Below are 21,407 nucleotides of genomic sequence, written 5' to 3'. Positions count from 1 at the left end.
AGTTTAGACACAAAAACATGAGAAAGACCAGCGGTTCAAACCTTCACAGAGGCAGCACATTGTAACGCGTCTGTCTTTGCTGCTCCTACAAAACAAAACAAAAGATAAAAACTTATAAAAACCTACTGTCTCGTAGGAACACTGCTCCCTGACAGGCTACTACCACTAAATGAAGGTGATGCAAAGGTCAACAGCGTCTAAACCTCTTCCCACGGCGACAAGACGTACGAAACAAAGTGTAAACAACGGCCGACCGTGTAAAAAAGGCCCCAAAACCCAAAGTGACTCTGAAAGCCCAGAAACTGACGATCACAAATGGAAGGTTCCCAGCGAGGCTCCCTGAAGACTGAAGAGGAGCCGGATCACTGCAGCCACATCCTGCACTACTGCTGTCAGACCGCTGGCCCACTGACAGGGTTTCCCAAAGAGTGTGGAAACATCAGGACCAGTCACATTTCCCCCCCCCCCACAGCGTTTACATGCACGGGTGGAATCAGGGCGAGAAGAATACAGACAAAATGTCCAGTTGCAGTCGACAGAGTAAATGTTGAGGAAGATTTCTTTGTGCATTTTGAGAATAAAGTCAAAATGTCGAGAACAAACTTGACCTTCGAAGATTAAAGTTGAACTTAGATGCTTGTAGTTTGTTTTACGCTCTAAAGTTCAACTTTAATCTTGATATTTAGGTTTTGCTCCTGAAATGCGAAAAAAAGAAGAAAAAAAAATAATCTTCCCACTGACTTATTTTTTCTGATCTTCAACTTTATTCTTGAAATTTCAACTTTGATCCTGAAACGCAAAATAAACGTGAAAAAATGCTGCTTTTTCTTGATGCTTGGCCTCAATAATCAGTCAGACAGCAGGTTCCTCTGCAGCCACAGAAACAAGCTGCTGCTTGATAAAATAAGCAGGAGTGAAACTGACAAACGCAGCAGGTCAGGAATCAAATCTGAGAACATTTTGAAGTATTTGTCTGTGCTCCAGTCTGGGGACACTTTTAACTGCTTTAATCTCTTTTCCACTCAGAAATGAAACCACTGGTGTCGCCAACTTTGGCTCAAAGGCTCTGAAGCTGCTCTGAAAATGTCTACTGACTGACTGACGGACTGACGGACTGACTGACTGACTTGTTTTATTCATTAAGTGACACGGGCCAAACAAATGGCCATTGTTGAACTTCAATAAAAATGGAACAGATGGAACGTGGCCTCGGCTAATTTGCGGTCCTGAATGAATGCTGAATACTGTGTGTGGCTAATGGGGACAAACTCATCTAGAAGTTTACGGCTGCTGAAGAAATTGTGGGGAGAAATGGCTGACTGTTCCCTGTTTCCCACCCTGTCAGTGGACACACAGCAGAGGAGAGAAGTTTAAACTCCCGATAACAGAGCCTGAGCGACGGGCTCCTGAACCCAGCAGATTAAAAAGGATCCACCTTCGCTTTGCGTTTGAGCCGTTAGAACACGAGCACTTTCCAGCCGGAGTGGGCGAAAGAGCAGCCGAAGAAGAGGCAGTCCACCGCCTGGTCCACCAGCCAATCAAACACCACCTCCCTGTTCCCAGAGCCGATGGTCACCCTCAGCTTGAAGCTGCCGCCCTCGCTCAGGTTGTTGTTGCTGACGGGGAAAAGGTTCACCACTTCCATGTCGAAGGTCACGGCGGAGCCCAGGGTGATGGCGGGCAGCTGGTTGGTCATCTCCTTCCCGTTGACGAATACAGCACCTGAACATGGACACTCTGTGACATCATTCCACTCAACACTGCCACTGACCTGTTTAACAGCAGCAGTGAGTAAACCCCTCCGGTCATCACAAGCTGAAGGGCTTCCTGTGCTGCATGTAGCTGCAGCCGATCTGAACACAAAGTGACCCTGGGGGGGGTAAAGCACTACCAGGGGTCACGAGGGACCTTTTAAAATAGAAGTGGACGGTGACTCCTCCTCTGAGCAGGTGTAACAGGTCATTATTTATGGGGATGTTCTGATTTCAGTGGACTTACACTCAATCTTAATATTTAACTTGTGCTCAGCCGGATTTTCATGAGATTCGCTGACTGTGACAAGACTAAAGACTAAAGTGTCGGCTTACCATTGGTGGAAATGCAGACGGCCTGGTCTCTCTGAAGCGACTGCGCCACCTGCTGGTTGTCCACGGACACACCCAGACTGTCCCTCCGGTCCATCTGGCCTGCTGCAGAGATCCTACACTCATAGAAACACAAGAACATGAGACAAAAGCTCCTTCACATAAAGAATTCAGGCCAAAAGATTTCAGTTTCATTCATAAAGCTGCTAGAAGTCACTACATTGGGCTCTAATTTAAATATGTCTGGGGGGGGGGGGTTCTTTGTGCGTACTTGAAGGTCAGTGTCTGGCCGCAGAAGTAGGTGGGTGCTTTGGAGTAGAGGACGGGGCAGCGTGACTGGGAGGAGTCGTTGCGCAGAGCGATGTTTTTTCTGCTGCTCAGGATGTAGCCGTCAGTGCCTGGACACCACTCTGGAGGAGGAGAGAGCACACACACACACACACACACACACACACACACACACAGACACACACACACACACACACAGACACACACACACAGACACACACACACACACACACACACACAGACACACACACACACACACACACACACACACACACACACACACACACACACACACACACACACACACAGACACACACACACACACACACACACACACACAGACACACACACACACACAGACACACACACACAGACACAGACACAGACACACACACACACACACACACAGACACACACACACACACACAGACACACACACACACAGACACACACAGACACACACACACACACACACACACAGACACACACAGACACACACACACACACACACACACAGACACACACAGACACACACACACAGACACACACACACAGACACACACACACACACACACACAGACACACACAGACACACACAGACACACACACACACACACACACACACACACACACAGACACACACAGACACACACAGACACAGTGTGTGTTAATATAATAGTTAAAGTGAATTATGGATGCAACTAATTAACCAAGCTTAGTAGCTCCACCCTCTCATCTAGTCCCTGTTTTTGATGATGCACCTTCACCTACCATGTGGTGCTAGTGTGGTGTATCCCGTCTGTGGGATGCTCCAGGGGCTCCACTCGGTGCGACCCTCCCCGCGGGCACAAACCCTGAACAGGTAATCAGTGTGAGGGTCGAGGTGGAGAACCAGGAACTCACAGTCCCGACCGATGTAGGCGTCCTCATACTGGCTCCCCCCGCTGCCCGACCGCCGGTACTGCAGCCGATAATCTGCTGCTGCAAAGTCCTCATCCACCTGATGCACACAAGTAATAAAATGACGTTTACGTCAACATGTTCAGTGTAGGCGCTCGGTGTTTGTGCCACCTCCGTCCCCTTGCTGACCTTACACCAGCGGACCAGGATGCTGCCTGGTCTCTCCTGCAGCTCCTCTATCTGGACGGGTGGGTGGGAAGAGACGGAGCCCAGGCGGGACACCCGGTCCCTCAGCAGACCCAGCAGGGAGTCGTCCAGCTGGGCTGAAACACACGGCACGTCCACCAACGCTGGTACCTCTGGTAGGCTGGAGAACACACAGAACCAGTCAGAGAAGATTTAAACAGAGATGACAGCACTCACACTTTTAAACCTGGGCCCTACTTTCACATATTTCATTGTCTCGGTACAAAAGGTTTTGGAGGTGGTCCGGTCACCAACAGGCTCAGAGTGTTTGACATCATTATGGAAAGGATCCCTACAGAGATAGACCTGGATGGAAAGGATCCCTACAGAGATAGACCTGGAAGATCCTTTTGGTTTCACTAGAGACAGACTTTATATCGCTCACTTCAATGCCACCAGACTCCATTGGTAAAAACAGTAATTTAACACTGTGACATACAAACTAACTGACTGAGGCAGCGATAAACCAGAAACTGCACATAAAATAGTACCATCTAGTACCAGTGCTTTAATGAGCATAGAATACCATTGCACACAGCAGGTGGAGTGTTTCTGTCCTACCTATCCAGTTGGATGTGCAGGGCCTTCTTGGTGAAACTGCCCAATTGGTCCTCCTTCTCCCCAAGACCACAACGCAGAGCTGCTTCCCCTGGTGAGCCAGAAACCAGACTATATTCAACACATATAGAACTTTCTTATCTGATTACTTTCTCAATTAATGGATTAATCATTGAGCCCCCCATCCTACCCACACCCCCTAAAAAAAGTCAGAGAACTGTGAAGGTGTCACTTGTCGATGTTTTGTATTGGTTGAACAACAGTGCAGAACCCAAACACCATATCTTATTATTGCACAAGAGCAAAAATCATTCCTCTGCTCCCTCCTGAAAAAAGAAGTGTTTTCGCAGATGTATTTCAGGGACCCACCCTCTCTCAGCAGCTCGTCGGCCTGGCTCACGCCGTGCTCAATGAGGCTCTGGCAGTCATCTAGCGGTTTGACGCTCTCTGCCTCGATGGCGTCCACCTCGGCCAGCAGGACGGTCAGTCGCTCTGTCAGCAAACGACTTGCCGCCGTCTGCAGCTCTGTGAAGTGGCGCCGGAGGGCCTCGCGGGCCTGACCCGAGCTGCCCCGCACCTGAAACATCATCATTCTGCTTTACATTTCTAGCGCAGGTGTGCACAGATTGTTACAGCAGTAGTCATTACTTCAGTACTAACAGACTTGTATGTGTTATAGGTGTATTATATGGCACAACAGTGATACCAGTCACTCAGTCAGGTTGGTAAGAAACCTTGATGACTGCTGGACAGTTTACAATGAAGGTTGGTACAGACACATTTCCTGTCCCGGTGTGATGACAGCTTATGACATTTACAGCCTTTCCAAACAATCTAACTTACTTAAAGTTACTTTTGTTAGTATGTGACACGTTCACAAAGTTTCACAAAGTTTGTTTGTGCACGCTTCACGTTGATGGATGACTAATGGCTGCAAACATTCCTGTGAAAAGAGGAAGTTATGCTGGTGGCACTTTCCATCTGATTATGAAACAGTCTGGGTTTAATACCGATGCCTCTATATGACCTACAGGAGCAAAGCAGACTGAGCAAGGCTATTTCTGTTTTGCTAAGCTAAATGCCGTCCCCAGCTCTGATTCCCTGGATGAAATGTTTGACGACAAGCAGACTGGAAGAGCGTGTCTTTTCATTTTCCCAGGTAAAGTTTGGCAGTGAGTCGTACATTCACCTGTTGAGCAGGAGATTTTATTTCTGACGTTATATCTGGTGGTTATGGCTGTTACCGTGGCACAGTCAGCAAAGACAAAAAGAAAAGAATTGACTGGATAACAAAAAGCGACGGAGCATGGGTGGACCTCGGTCAACAGAGAGAAAGAACAGCAGGATTTGAAAGGATTCAAAACTGATCCTGACTGGGCCCTCTTCCTTCTAGACAGGTGTGGAAGGTGTAGATTCTATCTATTAAACACACTGAGGCACATGGCTTTACATCATGATGTGAACATACGTTGGAGGCTAAAACTAAAGCTAGCTAACACTTTGGCCAACTAACTGCACTGATTGAGCAAAGCAAGCCAGATAAAGATCTTTATGACACCTCAATCAGGGAAAGATCACTATGTCACTATATCCTGACAGCAGCACACCAGACAGGTAGTCAGTGAAAAGATGCCTAATGGCATTTGTAGGAATCAACTGTGCCTGAACAAAAACAACCAACCAGCATCAGGTAGAGTCTCTAACTCACTGTCAATCACTGCTTGTGTGTGTGTGTGTATGTGTGTGTGTGTGTCTTTGTTTAGACACCACTGACACATATGTAGAATAAGTTTGGAATTAAAAAGACAGTGATACTGGCCTGTTTCTAATAAACAGAGTGGATTTTTAAATGTCATCATGTGCCTGCTTTTGGACGCTCCATCCAGCGGCTGCTGCCTGAAGCTCCACATCTTCAGTAGGGGGGATCTTTCTTTTCAAATTGTGAAGCTAAGTCCACTCTCTTGTCAGTGCTACTGACGGCCGCTTTAACGATAAAGTGATATTCTTTGTCTCATTTCATTGTTGAAACTGGTCAGTTACAGCTTTCTACCGTCTGTAAAACAAACCACTGCTGTGGACGCAGATCTGGAGTGAATGGGATGAAATCATTTTCAAGTGAATATCTTAAGTTATGTAGCAGCAGGACAGTGTATGTGGGATTGAGTCAAAATAAACTACAGTGTGTGTGTTTGTGGTGATGAAGGAACATGACAGCCAGTGCAGCAGTGCTGCTCACTGATGTGTGTTTGAACAATGGCACAGAGTAAAAAAGACACAATGCAGTATATCAGATTTTGGATTAACAAGTGATACAAATACTACTGCTAGTACAAGTACTGGTACTGGTACTAGTACTGCTACTGTCACTACCACACACCGTGTAAGCACAGACTACTCTCACTGCTAAGTAGCCTGTCAGGAAGCTTGCTGGTTTGTCATCAGCCACAGAGGTCACATTTCAGTTCCTCTTTGCAGAACACACTTTAACACACAGACTCACACATACATGAACACACAACAGGCCCGAGCGTTTCACAATGAGTATACGGAGCAAGCGATAGAGAGACAGCAGGAAACGGAAGTCTGATTGACAACTGCTGCACTGATAAAGCAGGGACATTATGACTGAGGATGGAAACTCTCTGCACACTGGGGATTTTGCCAGAATACACACTGAACTTTCTCTGCATGTAAGCGTGTGTGTGTTGAACAGGCAGAGGAGATTTTCCACTGGAGGCCATGAATCACATGCTGGCGACTATCAGTGAGACACAGACAGTCAACGATCAATATTTTGGGTCTAAGTCAAACAAAGTCAAACTAAAAATATGGCCAGACAAACATGGGAGGAGCTGATCTGACATCAGGCAAATGTTTGGACGACTCCTCTTACGAGAACAAGATGCTGCAGTGATAGTATTGTCTGAATTTTCAAACACACACATTCTGGTATCTCCTTTCTTATCCACACTGTGTGTGTGTGTGTGTGTGTGGGTGTGTGTGTGTGTGTGTGTGTGTGGGTGTAATGTTTCCTGGATTCCTTTAATCTGGTGCTGAGCCATCCCAACTGTGGGAAAGAAGATAGTGTATGATGTAACAGCTGAGACTTTAAGTCTCAGCTGTTACATCATACAGTTATTAAAAAGTTATTAAATGTAACTTATTTGTAGAAATGTTTGCATCACTGAGGACCTTTAAAGCCAACATAGATGTTAAATCAGTACACCAAAGTGTGAACACTACAATCTGTGGTTTAACAGGGGGCTATAGTCAACAGTGATGACCACACTCTAGGAAGTCACTGCACCCAGATAATAAATAGTCCCACGCAAAAACCCCAAAACAAAAGCAAATTGTTATGTTTACATTTTGGTTTATTATCAGAGAGCTTTAGACACGCTGGTAGGTTTGCTAGTAGATTTTAGTACTTTCAGGCAGAGCCAGACAAGCTTGTTCCCCTGTTTCTAGTCTTTATGCTGTAGCATTATATTGTGGAGCATTATTTTTAGCATACATACACTCCTTCATAGGCCTGAAACCTCTTACAACACACTGAGGTTTTAGAGCTCATGCCTGGGTTCTATCACTGGATTTTATTTGGATTAGCGATCAAAATCAATACCTTTTTAACAAGCCGAGAGGGAGGATGCTTTTAATTGTTGCTGGGGCCCCACGTATATTTTAGGAATCAATACATGTGTTTAAAGCAAACACAATAAAATAAAACAGACTCATTCTTTAATCAGATATTTATAGGTTTTAATAGGTAAGCATCTTATTTAGGCTCTTTATGATATGTTTAAAATTTTCAGCATATAATTTGGCTTTATTTCTTAAATTAAATTCAAATAAAGTTAGGTACTGTATCAATGAGCAGGTTGTTTGAAAGCTACAGTGACTGCAGTGAGAATATTTAAGCATCTGAAACCACCATGTGAATGATTTTACTTTTCACATTGTGTAAATAATCAAAATGAGTCATAGCCTTCTGTTTTTGGACAAGAGTCTGACTTGGTTCCCTTCCTTCATCTCTCCTCTAAGACTCACTATCCGTCCATAGCGACAGGAAATAGCAGCATTGTTTACTGCGAGCAGCTGGAGGGGTAAATCTAGACAGCAGGAGGAAGGAAGAGATAGCAGACAGAGAGATAGAGAGAGAATATACTCTCCTGGGACTCTGTTGGGTCAGGGGCTAGCACACTTCACATCGCCCTGACCTGCTGGGGTTTAGTTGAAATAGAGAGTGTGTAAATCAGACAAAGACGGTGGTCACGGAGGAAAGTCCATCATACCCCAGGAGGCAACACTGGCAGCAGTAACATGAGACATTTTTTCTTCACAAAAGAACTGAACCCAGAGAGTCAAGAGCCAAAACACTAACTGCTTTAATTCAGGATCACTCCATTAAAGTAGAACTCTTGTATTTTTAAACCTGGGCCCCATTGCTTACATACTTTGGGTTCAAAATGACTATTAGGTACAAAATGTTTTGAAATTGGCCAAGTAGATCAAACTGGGCTTCAGTGGCTGCAACGTAACCCTTTGAGACAGCTGCACCAAATCAAAGCGCGTCCACTAAAAGTGCCTGTTTTTGCCACCGGCAGACTCAGACTGTTGTTATGTGACTTTGGTTAGTTTGGATTCAACACAATATTTGTTTGTGTTATTGTGTATCACAAAAACTGACCGATCCAGGCAGCAGCAGAGCAGCAGCTCCTGTGTCCTGCGCTGTAAAATCCCTGTTTTAGTGAATGTAGTCTGGTGTGTGTGCAGAGAGCGATATAACAGCTGTTAAACCAAAAGGATCTTCCAGGTCTCTCTCTGTAGGGATCCTTTCCATGATGCTGTCACACACTTAGAATAACACTCTGAGCCTGTCAGTGGATCAAACAAGCTCTTTTAGTGGACCTACTGTGATCAGGTGCAGTTGTCCCAAAGGATTTAAAAGGGGGTAAAAGAGGTTTAAAAACAGCAGCGTTATCCTTGAACACCAAATGGGGGTGTGTGTGGTGTGAACAGACTGAGGTACCTGCTTGCGGGCCTGGTTGAGGCCATGCAGGCGCTGCTGGAGTTCACTGCGGTAGTTCTGGGCCGCCTCGATGCTTTCCTTCGCCTCCTGCAGCAACAAGTCCACCTCCATAGACATCCTCCTGACACACACACACACACACACACTTATGTTGAGAGGTCGCATGGTGTAAAATGACTGCCGGAAAATGGATCCTGAAGAATCGCTGTCATTTTCTCCGTTCCGTTTCTTTGTCTATCTGTAGTGATCATATTTTTTCAAACACACACCGTCACAGTAAGTGATGCTGTTGGCACTGATTGTTGGCACACATTCATTTGTGTTTGACCTCTGCATCATTTTAGATCTAAAATCTCTTCAAAGCAATACCAATTAGAGCTGAAACGATTAGTAGATTAATCAAGAGAAAATCAATTCAAAACTATTTTGATAACCAAATAATAATTATTGTCGAAGCAGAAATACCAAAGAAATTCCAGTTACAGCTTCTTAAATGTGAGGATTTGCTGTTTTTCTATCGTTGTAAATTGATCATCTTTGGGTTTCAGACAGTTGATCAAACAAAACAACATTTGGAGATGTCACCTTGAGCTCTAGAAACTAAGACAGACATTTTATGGACCAAGATTAATTTAGTAATCGAGAAAATCAGCGGATTAATTGATAATGCTTAAAGGAAGTACCTTCATATATTACTACATATATATATTACTCTGCAACAGGAAATACATCTGGGGAAGAGACGCAACGCCACGTGAATATATTTCATATTTCAACAAAATAAAACAACTCTATTGTCAACAATATTTGCTGTATTTTAATATTTTGTGGTTACATAAAAAAACATACAGACAGTTTGCTGTACTAACACTTAAACACTTAAACACAATCTCCCTGTAACCTTCGGTGTGGGCCTTACCTCCACCATCCACCCTGACCACGTCGCTACAACAGGTGTTTGGTCTGTGTTCCCTCCAAAGCCTGTGAACACCATCCAGGCAGCCGTTTCATTAGCATCAAAATAGATCCAGCAAGACAAGTAAGTGGTCTATAATCATGACTTGTGGAGGAGGGCCGTGCTTTGACCACATGGTGTTTCAGTGCAGGACTTACACGTCATCAGTCCAGTGTAATCTAAGATACTTTTTGGAAATATCTAAATTAATAAAACTGACCTGAATCAAACTGTGGGTGGTGTCAATGTCTCCTGTGACAATAATGCACCACGAGGATGATAAGAGTGAAAAACATGTTAACCTGCCACCTCCACTACAGAAACTACAAGGTACACCGCTGCATGCAGAGCATTTAGACTGGCAGAGGATGTGTGGCAACAAGAAAACCACTTCCTATGGCTACTAGCCTGCAACCAGCCAGTGTGTTAACAATACTGCTTCATGGCTGACAGCCTGGATTACACCGATACTGACATTTAAATACAGTTTGGATAAGGAGTGCTCAGTGTGGCCCACCTCTCATACAATAGAAACCTTCCTTACACAAAAAATAAAGTACTTATTGATAATAATACACTCAAGTCAGGTTTATAGCTTCTTCCTGTGACCTTAGCTTCTGTTATCAAAGATCACTACAAAAATGCTGCTGCTCTGCTGCATTTGGTTATTTTGGCTACGTGTTAAGGTTAAAGCCACTGAGTGTATTGGAGGACTGATAGCACAGAACAAAGTAACATCAACATGTACACTTCATCTGGTTTTAAAACAACGGCTCAGTCAGCGGTGACGCCAGCGTTAACGACACAAACACATCAGGCTGCTTCTAAAAGCCCGGGAGAGTCTGCAGCTGAACATCTACAGCAGCATGACAGTGTGAACTGATAAATCTCTAGCATGTCCTGGCTCATATCTCTGAACGTTACTGTAAAGCATCAGTGTGAGTTCAGAACTGAAGATAACAGCATCGTACACATAAACTAGGACCGAAACACTGATTTTAAGTCGATTTATAAAAATGGAGGCAAAAAAAGCAACGTGGAAATGTGTGCTCACGCTGCAGACAGAATGAAAGTGAAGATGAGGCTTTCACAGTACCCTAAACGTCTTCCTGTGCAAGGTCTGTTTTTGGTGAACGAGATGTTAAACTCAAAGAGATTTCATTCATTACCAATAATCTGCTGAAATAATTGCATTATCTGTTGGATCACCAGATAATTATACATCCAATCAGTGTTTTCCTAATTGTCAGTTTCCACAAGCAGAAGAATTTTTATTTCAGTGGGTGAGATTTTGTCCTTTATGGCACTTTCTGAATATCCTTGATTTCTCTTAACATATTTTCTACTGTGATACATGAGAGGCAACTAGTGGGAAAAGACCGTCACCCCCCCCAGGCCTGAGCTTTACTCTACCCACTTCATCATTTTGAAAAATGCTCATAAAGTGAGCAGCATGTAGCCGGACACCACTGTCATCTCATCACACTCCTTTTCCATCTTCAGTGTGACATAGCTTCCACGCTAACCCATTTCTGTGATTCGACTTCCTCTGACCAATCACCAGATTGGTCTTTGCTGGAGCGGAGCGACATGAAAAGAAATCACAACGTTGGGTGATACTGAGAAGACATGTCATCTATGTACAATAAAATCATCACGGGGTCATGTCAAACTTCACCTCACCGAGCATACGCTTCTCCTGACTGCAGACTCAATATGGGAGTAACCTACATCCAGTGACATCCAACCACATCTGACTTTACTTCTGAGCTGAAACTAGTGACACAACCTGGCCCCCTGCTGTGGTCGGCCACGCTTCCTTTACAGCATCTAAAGAGGAAGTCACTAACTACTTGTGCCACGTACAGTACACACAGTATCATCATGTGGACCGGGGGGGGGGGGGGGGGGCATCTTAAATCCTAAATCATTAAATCCATGAGTTCCTCCAAGATCCAAGATTTTCTCTTAACAGCGAGATAAAACAGCATTTCTGCTCATCAACACAGCTGCTGCATACTTTTCTCTCAGTCAGCGAATCAATAAATCAACGGACTGTTTCAGCTCCGGTGAGATGAGAGTTTTCCTCTCTGTGGGTCACACACAGAAAACAAAGCAGTTTGAAGTGTAGCTTAGCATAAAGACTGGAGGCAGAGGGAAACTGCTGTCAGATGGGTTTAGCTGGCAGTAGAGTTCAGATTTAATCAAAATGTTGTTGTAACAGTTTTATCTCTACATCTGTTCAACAAACAAGATACAACATGGAAATCAGACAGGAAGTTGTTGACCCTTTCCCCCTCTTGCTTTGATGGGACTCTGCTGCTGTAGTCATTTCTCTGTGCTTCAGGTCTTTGTGGTAGTCTAAGGACAATAACATCATCGGAACTAGTTACTAAAGGGTTGATAATCGATTAATCATACAAGTAAGTTATCAAGCGAAAGCTGTCAAACACTTGATGGTCCCACTTTCTAACGTGAGGATTTCTCTGAATTATATTACTGTAACTGGAATCTATGTAAAAACATTCTATAGAGATGCTGAATGATCAATTAAAGAATTCATAAACAGATTAAAGCAGCAGTGGTCAACAACAAACAAGTAGTGTTTCTCTTTCCTTATTCTCCACTATAATAAATTAAATGGTTTTTGTCTAGGATATTGTGATAGACATTTCCTACTGTTTTCTAGTGCTTTATAGACCAAACAAACAATCAGTTAATCGAGAAAATAACCATTAGATGCAGCCCTACTGTTAGTTAACATGTAGAAAACACCAAAGGAGACTAAATACAATAAACAAGCATGAGGAACGCACATTTCTAAAAGCAAAGCAAAAGGAGTGAGCTGCAGAGCCGAGTGAATTAAAAACACTGACATCCTGAGGAATCTGCCTCTAATTCTTTCTTTTTGGACTTAAAAACATCCAGCGAGTTTTCACAATAAACACACATTAAAGAAATCATTGATTTGTAGTTTGAACCCACAGACACACAGCCAATAAACTGGTTACACAACAAACAAAACTCCAGTTTACACACTTATACACGCATGAATGCAAATGTCAAAGCTGCAGAATTATGCAGGCATGCGCTCGCTCTCACGCTCACGCCGACATAAACAGCCTGCACACAGATATTAGTCGTCCCCTCCCTCAGACCTGCTTTCTTTCTGCTCACAAACGGCCCACAACAGCAGCGGTTAGTCCTGCCTCTCACCGCCACCAACGTGGATTTTCTTTTTCATCCTCTAAAGAGGGCGCTGGCCCTCTCTCTCCATCTCTTTAATCCTGTGGTTCATAATCCCTCATTCTCTCCCAAAACCTACTAAGGACTCAGAGTGAACGCCGGGCACTTGGCCAAGCAAACGTCAAGCCGGTTCTCCTGTAGCACAGACAATCTCTCGTCTATATGATACGGGTGTGGCTAGAAGCAACTGAAATCTCCTCGTCTTTATTTCTCGTGTGCTTTTGATGTAAACACACAGCCAGGGAGTTACCAGCAACGTGCTTTTCAGAGTATTTAGGTCAACCTGCATGCAAATGATGTCCCACTGTCCTGCTTTCACAGGTCCGTCACACTGTTTACAGTGTCAGAAATGTGTGACACAACCAAGTCCTGCCTGGGAAAAAACACAGACTTAAAGAAACAGAATCAGACATGGACTGATCACACAGACTTGTTAAGTATGTTCACAATTATGCAACTTTTTATTGTTCTTCATAACAATTTTCATAGCTTTTAAGTTTATGAGATGTTGTTTCTCAAGGATATGACATGTTCTCATGCTACTAACTTGACAAACCTACCTAACCTAAGTGTCATCTTTTAATAAATGTCATTAAAGAGGAGTTTAAAGAGGCTGCATGCAACTCCCTGAAGCCTGCTGCACATGCTCTGACTAACAGGAAAGTTATGAAAGGCACTCAAGTGCAAACCCACGTTATTATTATTATTAGACCACTGACAAGAGGAGACAACAGGAGGCATCAGACATGTCTGAACTCGCTCACACTTCCGTATTTTGAAGTTATATTCATCAAGTTAAACCTCCGCCCACCAGCTCTGGGGCTGCCCTGCAGTCTTCTCCACAAGTTCAAGAATGTAAAATGCACAATTACATAATCCAGACTGCTTGAATTCTCATATTTTCGTGTCGAAATGTCAAGTGGATGCAACTGGGGAGAACTACTCCCAAACTCCGTTCAAAAATCTTGTATTTTTAAGTTGGCGCTACTAACCTAGATACCTAGATCCATCACAATAACATAAATAAGATGTTTCCTGAATAAACAACGCATTTAAATCAATTCGGCGTAGAAATTAAGCAACACATTTACAAATGAAACGTCAACTTATTAGATGCTTCATGCGCGTGATTTTGGTGGAAGATGATGACAATAGCAGGCGGACTAGCTAAAAAGTTGTTAGTTTCAGCTGTGAAGACTGAAAGAGTGCCGCTGGGGGGTGGGGGGGTGATGAAAGCCAGTTCATGCCAGCTAGCTAGCAGATATTTTCAGGCTGTTTAACGTTATCCTCTCCCAGTCACGTAAGACAGGGGCAAAGTTGGGGGCTAGCTGGTGGCCACAGAGACAATGACACTCAGATTAGGCTAAGGAGAGCAAACATATAACCCCCCCACCCCTAAAGAAAACAACAGCTAATCGGTGAAATCAAAAATCTTCCTTCCCGCGTGAAGAAATGTGTTCACCCGTACCTGTTTTATTGTTTTCTGGAGGCCATTTCTTCCCGAAAGTAGTGAATCAGCTCGCAGCCGCCGCCACACCGCCGCTCCGATGTGCCCAAGTTTTGCTCAAGTCCAAAAATGACACTTCCGAGGCTTTGGGGGCAGCAGCCAATTACAGACAAGAGCGTGTCGATCGACAAGCGAGTCAGCCAATGGGATTGAGACATGCTGCGTTCTCCCCGCCCTAATTAGACGACCCCTTCAGATCGAAGTGGAGCTGATGAAATGAGTTCATGTGGGCCGAATCTGGAGCGCACTGTGGCACAAGTGCACGATAAAGCTGTGTTTGTGCATGTGATGACAATACTGTGGTGTTATATTGTGCAGAAATGAGGTTATCTGCATGAACTGCACTTTAAAGAGACCCCAAAGCACCAAAACGAATGTATTTCAGCATTACTAATCCTGCAGCAACTTAAATAGGAAAACAAATCAAATAACATTTAATTAGATATTCTAGAAAGTCACTTGATGACAAAATAAAAGGAAAAGTTTAACAAGGCCAGTAGTAACATGTGGGGGGACGACGCTCTCTGTTGGCTGTCGGGGACACAGCATGTCTGCAGACTCACTGTGCAGCAGCTTCACTCAGAGAGATCACAACAAACTCTGCTTTAATGACCACCATGTCAATTAACTGGCATTCAAGGGCTAACATTTTGTAAATTAAGTTGTAGTTTAGCTTACTTGACTTTTCTTTGTCAGTTTTTACCTCTACACTACATCTCAGGGGGAAATTACTGCTGGCTTTTAACTTCACTTCAATCATCTAACAGCTTTACTCAACAGTTACTTTACCAAGTAAAGTTTTTCCTCACAAGTTGATTAAATATAATAAACTACCTATTTATACAAGCACATCTGACATGAGCTGTCAATCAATCAATAGGTCGATTGATTGAGTTTATTGATAATCATTTAGGTCGTTTGTTCATGTAAAAAACATTTCATGGTGCCAGCCTTTCTCTGCTTTTCCTATGAATTATTTTAATGGTTTTGATGTCTTTTAATGTTGGTTGGACACAACAGGCATTGTGAAGGAGTCACTTTGGATCTTTGTGACAACAGTTCTCACAACAACAATCAATGGATTGATGTAGAAAATAATCAGCAGATGAATCCAGAATGATACAAGATAGTACAAAATGAGCTCCACTTCAGCCACCTCCAACACTATGATCCTGCTTTTACATGAATGCCTGAGGAAAAATAACAAACATGATAACATTTATAGTTTTAGGTACTTCTGCCTTACTTGAGTATTTCAGTGTCATGCTCCTTTACACTTCTTTTACGTTTGGAAACCAGTAGTTTACTTTTTTACTGCATCTGATGGCCTGGTTTACTTTGCAGATTCAGGTTTGGAATACAATTATAAATTAACTGATCAATTATAACGCAGACTGGATAGATTCAGCTAACTAGCAGTATATAAAGTAAATAAAATTGGCTCCATTTTCAAAAACTGTAACATGAAGCTGCTGAACATACTACTGGATCAATAATTAACACATATCGTTTGAATGTAATGTTCATGTTCACATTATAGTGTTGTTTTTGCTGATTATTTGATATAACTGTTGATATTTGCATATGATTGCATGCTCGTTGATAATCATTTGTTTCTAAACTGTCATGTCAGTTTATTATAACACAGCGATTTTATGCAGTAGCTATGTTTATAGTCAATGATTCTAAAATGGACCATACCATACCGTACTTCAAGTATATATTGGTGCTAATAATTTTAGGATACTTTTATTGATGTGAAATTGTGAACGCAGGAGGAGAGACAGACAGACAGAGAGAGAGAGAGAGAGAGAGAGAGAGAGAGAGAGAGAGAGAGAGAGAGAGAGAGAGAGAGCGCACTGGCTGAGCTCCTTGCGGGTTTGCGCACCGCTGATCTGACAGTGCGTGGACCGGCTGAACGCGCCTTGGCACAGAGCGCCGCACAGCAAACCACTGCGGTGGATATCAGTGACGCAGTTAGACGCAGTTACCTCTCCGTCCGAGCAGCCTGGAACAATCCCACCTCCAGATTAGCGCTTGACCCGCAGGATTTGTTTGAGAGGCACCTGATTCACCGGGAGCGACACGTCGAGTCAGAGCAGACAGAATGATCTAGATTTATATTCATGTTCCACTGAAGCCTTTTCCATAAGCGTCTCCGTGTCTTCTTTATGATGATCGGATGCATTTTACGCATGCATACCTGCTGGACGCGACACTTTAGAGGAGCCCTCTCCAAGTGACCAGAGTGGAGCCATGGCAGGTTTTACGCAGAGCGCGAATATGCCGATAGGAGTGTTTGAAACTCAGAAACCTTTTGTCGGAGTCTACATTTGTCATTAGTCATCTGAGATCTGAGAATGTGTGATAGTCCTGCTGCCGGTGGAAACGTCTAATCCCTCCCTGATTACCGCGCACAGATGGATTGCTTCGTATCGGCCAGCCGACTGACATCAGGGCCTAGTCAAATTCATTTGGCCGCTATGATTGCGTCTTGATTTGTGAATTGAAGCCATTTACGGCCGTCCAGCATCCCTGTAAGCGCCAACGGGACCCCAGCTTCTCCTCCTGGTGCCAAAATGAGGAGAGCTGTACTGAAAGAAGCCGCCAAACGATTCCCCTGGCTGGCCAATGTGACTTTGTACGGGTGCTTATTCGCCGGCGGTGACCTTGTCCATCAGCTCATGGCTCAGAAGGAGCGCATGGACTGGAAACACACTCGGAACGTGGCCATTGTGGCAATCAGTTTCCATGGAAACTTTAACTACTTCTGGCTACGAGCCCTGGAGAGGCGTTTCCCTGGAAAGTCCGCCGGGATGGTTTTCCGCAAACTCCTGCTGGACCAAAGCTTCGCGTCGCCTTTGGCCACCAGTGTCTTCTACACGGGTAAGAACACCTGCTTCAGTTCAACAAGTACACTTTTAATAAAAGAGCACAAACAAACCAGCGTTTGGTTAATGCAAGGCAACATGCAGACACACTCCTGGTCTGGGTGGGTTTAGGTGCCATTATCAGCTGGTGCCCAAAATATCCAAACATTTAAATCAATAACTCTTTTCCCCCAATGTCATTAGAGCAAGAGCACAGACCCAAATATGTATTATTGGTAGAAATCTGTTAAATTTCTGAATCTTTGCGCTTTTTCAACTGTAACAACATCACCTCAGGACTCAGGTGGACTAATTATTCCACAGGTTGCTGTTGTCACACTCTGCAATCACTGAAACATGTTAACAAACACAGTAATGAGGTAATGAGACTCCCTATTCAGGTTTGCTCTAAATCAAACATCATGTGGGCCAAGGTGAGGAGTCATTACGCACGTTTCTAGATCGTGCGTAAAGGCGCATAAATGGTTATACCGAACTCTGCGTAAAGGTGTCCTATGTCACGCAGGGGTGAGCTTCTTGGAGGGGAAGGAGGATATCTTTGAGGACTGGAGAGAGAAGTTCTTCAACACCTGGAAGGTAAGGAAGGCCTCGGTAGTAGCAAGCGAGGGAAAGTCACCTTCCCTCCTTCACACAGTGCTGCGAGCTCACCACCAGATTAACCTAGATTGTGCCGCTGCTGCTGTTGCGCAGTGGGCACGACGCCCAGGAGCAAGCTGGGTAATTAAATCGTGTCAGCGAGTTTCGGGACGTTTAGGAGCTGAAATCTGACAAATATAAATACCAGTGTCATGCTGCGGTTGTAATTACGGAATAACCCTTTATGGTCACAGTACATGTACAGACATGCTGCACTAACATAACATAAAAATGTCCAAATCAGTGCCTCTAACACATCATGTGTCAAGAAGTATTGTTTATAGTTAGGATGAGTGTCATTGCTCACAGTGGTGGACAGAATGTTTGAATCTCAGTATCCTGCTCCATCATACTTTTACTGGTTATTTTCACCAGTTACTTACTAGATTAAGATTTAATGATGAGTTGAGCTGGAGTTAGAGATTAAACTGCCCTGCACTATTACCTCCATCCAGCTATTACATTGACTTACTGATTAGTGCTGACACATTAATGCATTAGTAATAATATTCCACTGTAATAATTGCATCTTAAATGGCTTTTCCTGCTGCACAGTAATACGTAGTAATACTTATTTTTATATATATAAGTTAGTTTTGATATCCTAACTACATTCATATGACATTGTGGCATCATTACTTTACTCATCATGACTTTGAGCGTAGGATCTGAGTACTTCTCCCGCTGCCGTAGATCACAGATTATAGTGCATCTTGTTCCATTAAAGTTATGTAATCAAGTGCCATTTTTTATACCAGTACAGCAGTTGGTCCATTTCCATCTTGTTTTGCGATACTCTGGGCTTATTTCTACGTGAGGAGGAGTCTCATACAGACAGATGGCTCTGCAGTGCATTTATAGACGTGAAAAATCCATTAAATCCATTAAACTCCAGTGGGATGCAGGGAAAAGTCAATTTCCACAACTTTAAGAGTGGTATTTTTAGATGGGTTAGAAAGATGCCAATGGAAAGTAAAAGTATCTTCACTGCACAATAAACCCAACCTTCATCTCCTATAGTAATCCTTCAAAGGCAGATTTAGGTCTACAGGGATAGTGTCGGTCCTTGTACTCATCACATCCTGTTTCTCCCTTTCAGACTGGACTCATGTACTGGCCGTTCATGCAGGTAAATTCAAAAGCAATACATTGTTTTGCTGACATTTTTATGTGACTTGTCTTTCTTGTTTATAGATTTAAACTGGAAGACATTAGTTAGAGGAGCTTGACTGAAATCAAAGACTGTCATTGTTTTGATATTTGCGGATTTAATTTGTATCTTTATAGAATCTGATTAAAATGTCACTGTTGGTGTCGTGTTGACAAGCAATACAGTCAAAGTGCATCTTATCAGAAGTGGATGATTCTGACTGAAGCACTGACGATATACTGATACAGAGGAGGAATACAGAATGAATGTTTAATTAGTCCTACCGTCAATAACTGTGATACATTTACAGTTCTGACTATTTTCTTTGATTTTATTTTGTTGTTATCTCAGTATTGTGGGATTAACAGAAAAATTATCTTGATAGAATTTAAAAAATAATGATTCACACAAAATATTTTCAGGCTCAATTCATATTCATGCATTTATCCAGGTGATTATTTTTAAGTTGAGTAAAACCACATTTACTTTGTATTTATACTGTAATAGATAATTTTCAGTGTCTTTCAGTATTATCCATTCAGTATTAGCCATCTTTTATAACAACAACTCTTGTTGGCATATTTATTCTGCTGTGATTGTGAGTCACCTATGGCCTGATCACCTTCTCTCTAAATAACTAATCATACAACTACAGTGGAATTGTGGAAAAATGAAGAAAAAATGAAAAACACAATACAAAACACAAACAGCAGTGACGATGTAAAATAATTATATTCATGAGTCTCTTGCTTGGATGCGTGCTGGGAGGTTTTCCTTCATACCTATAGGACTACAATTCAATATAAACTCATACAAACAAGAACTGTTAAAATAACCTTTAATCTGACACAAGTGAAATTAAATGTCTTAGATATATTAGCATGAATAAGAGACTCTATGTCTCTGTGTGTGGACCCAGTGATTAACTGGCGACCAGTACTGGGGTACCAGGATGTAACCCGCCTCTCGCCCCCAGGTTAGCAGGGCTCCAGCCTCCCCGCGACCGTGAGGGATAAGCAGTATAGACAATGGAAGGATGGATGTTATGACATTTGTATATTTCATAATTCTATCTTATATAATTATATCCTCTCACATCCCTTTCACAGTTTCTGAATTTTGTCCTGATGCCGTTGTACATGCGAACAGCCTTCATGGGATGCTGCGCCTTCCTCTGGGCCACCTTCTTGTGCTTCTCCCGGCAGAATGGGGATGGCACCGCTGGCGTGGCCCTGGCCTTCGTCATGGACCCCCGTAAGACCCTGGAGGAGATGCGTGAGGCCCGACTGGCTCGAAAAAGGCAAAAGACCCAGAGGGAAAACTAAAGGCAGGTGGAGGAGGACACACACTCTGTCTCATCACAGGACAGACGGGTTTCCACTTTTGTTCAACCAGCACCCACAAACTGAAAGCAGCACAAAGAGCTGAAGAGCTGGGGAGCAAGTTACTGGTTGGAAACAGAAAGTCATTGCCACTGAGTACAATTATCTGGGACATACGCACATAACGCAGCCTAAAGCCTAAAAGGGGCTGCAGTTTTCATTATGGCCCACAATACTGGCACTGGGTGAAACAAAAACACTTAACATCATCAGTACCAGAGCATAAAATATCACGTTTGTCAAATATTAAAATCAAACAGGTTCACCCTCAGGGGAGCATGAAGGTGCTCAATAAATATCATTGCAGAATACATACGTTAAATATCTGAATATGTCTTGTGTCCTGATGGAGGGTCTAGAGTTAAAGACAGGAGGACACCAAGATTATTGAGGCTCGTTCTCAGGGGATCATGGGTATTGGGCTCCGGATGGATGAAACTATCAAACACCACTAAAAGTATTGAAGTGGAGGCATTTAAAGGATGTGAGGTCTGAGTGCTTTAGTCTGGCACATTTGTTTACAGTTTCAGTGATG

The 21,407-nt window shown here is 43.3% G+C and overlaps 2 protein-coding genes across 2 annotated transcripts; one reads left to right on the top strand and one right to left on the bottom strand.

Annotated features, from left to right (window-relative positions):
• Positions 1 to 742: 742 nt before the first annotated feature.
• crlf3 (cytokine receptor-like factor 3) lies at positions 743 to 14,855 on the bottom strand. The gene is made up of 9 exons (XM_070848181.1): positions 14,775 to 14,855; positions 9,106 to 9,226; positions 4,446 to 4,653; positions 4,080 to 4,167; positions 3,462 to 3,639; positions 3,144 to 3,372; positions 2,356 to 2,494; positions 2,088 to 2,200; positions 743 to 1,722 (listed from the first exon to the last, which is right to left on the bottom strand). Exons 2-9 carry the CDS (start codon positions 9,220 to 9,222, stop codon positions 1,457 to 1,459), a joined length of 1,338 nt encoding a protein of 445 aa, XP_070704282.1. The 5' UTR covers positions 9,223 to 9,226; positions 14,775 to 14,855; the 3' UTR covers positions 743 to 1,456.
• A 2,537-nt stretch (positions 14,856 to 17,392) lies between these two features.
• mpv17l (MPV17 mitochondrial membrane protein like) lies at positions 17,393 to 20,815 on the top strand. The gene is made up of 4 exons (XM_070848665.1): positions 17,393 to 17,699; positions 18,210 to 18,280; positions 19,440 to 19,469; positions 20,600 to 20,815. The coding sequence occupies exons 1-4, from the start codon at positions 17,393 to 17,395 to the stop codon at positions 20,813 to 20,815; spliced, it is 624 nt and encodes a 207-aa protein (XP_070704766.1).
• Positions 20,816 to 21,407: the final 592 nt, after the last annotated feature.

This window comes from Pempheris klunzingeri, chromosome 17, assembly GCF_042242105.1.
Source record: "Pempheris klunzingeri isolate RE-2024b chromosome 17, fPemKlu1.hap1, whole genome shotgun sequence".
Taxonomy (NCBI): Eukaryota; Metazoa; Chordata; class Actinopteri; order Acropomatiformes; family Pempheridae; genus Pempheris; species Pempheris klunzingeri.
Note: the sequence above shows the minus strand (reverse complement) of the source record. Positions and strands in the feature narration are given on the sequence as shown.

What these genes read in the sequence shown, in the direction of transcription:
- crlf3 (XM_070848181.1), bottom strand. Translation starts at nt 9,222, where the DNA reads ATGTCTATGGAGGTGGACTTGTTGCTGCAGGAGGCGAAGGAAAGCATC. An exon ending in CACCACACTAGCACCACATG is followed by an intron (nt 2,495 to 3,143) that starts GTAGGTGAAGGT and finishes CTCCTCCTCCAG; the next exon opens with AGTGGTGTCCAGGCACTGAC. An exon ending in CGTCTGCATTTCCACCAATG is followed by an intron (nt 1,723 to 2,087) that starts GTAAGCCGACAC and finishes GTCCATGTTCAG; the next exon opens with GTGCTGTATTCGTCAACGGG.
- mpv17l (XM_070848665.1), top strand. Translation starts at nt 17,393, where the DNA reads ATGAGGAGAGCTGTACTGAAAGAAGCCGCCAAACGATTCCCCTGGCTG. An exon ending in CACCAGTGTCTTCTACACGG is followed by an intron (nt 17,700 to 18,209) that starts GTAAGAACACCT and finishes TATGTCACGCAG; the next exon opens with GGGTGAGCTTCTTGGAGGGG. An exon ending in AGTTCTTCAACACCTGGAAG is followed by an intron (nt 18,281 to 19,439) that starts GTAAGGAAGGCC and finishes TCTCCCTTTCAG; the next exon opens with ACTGGACTCATGTACTGGCC.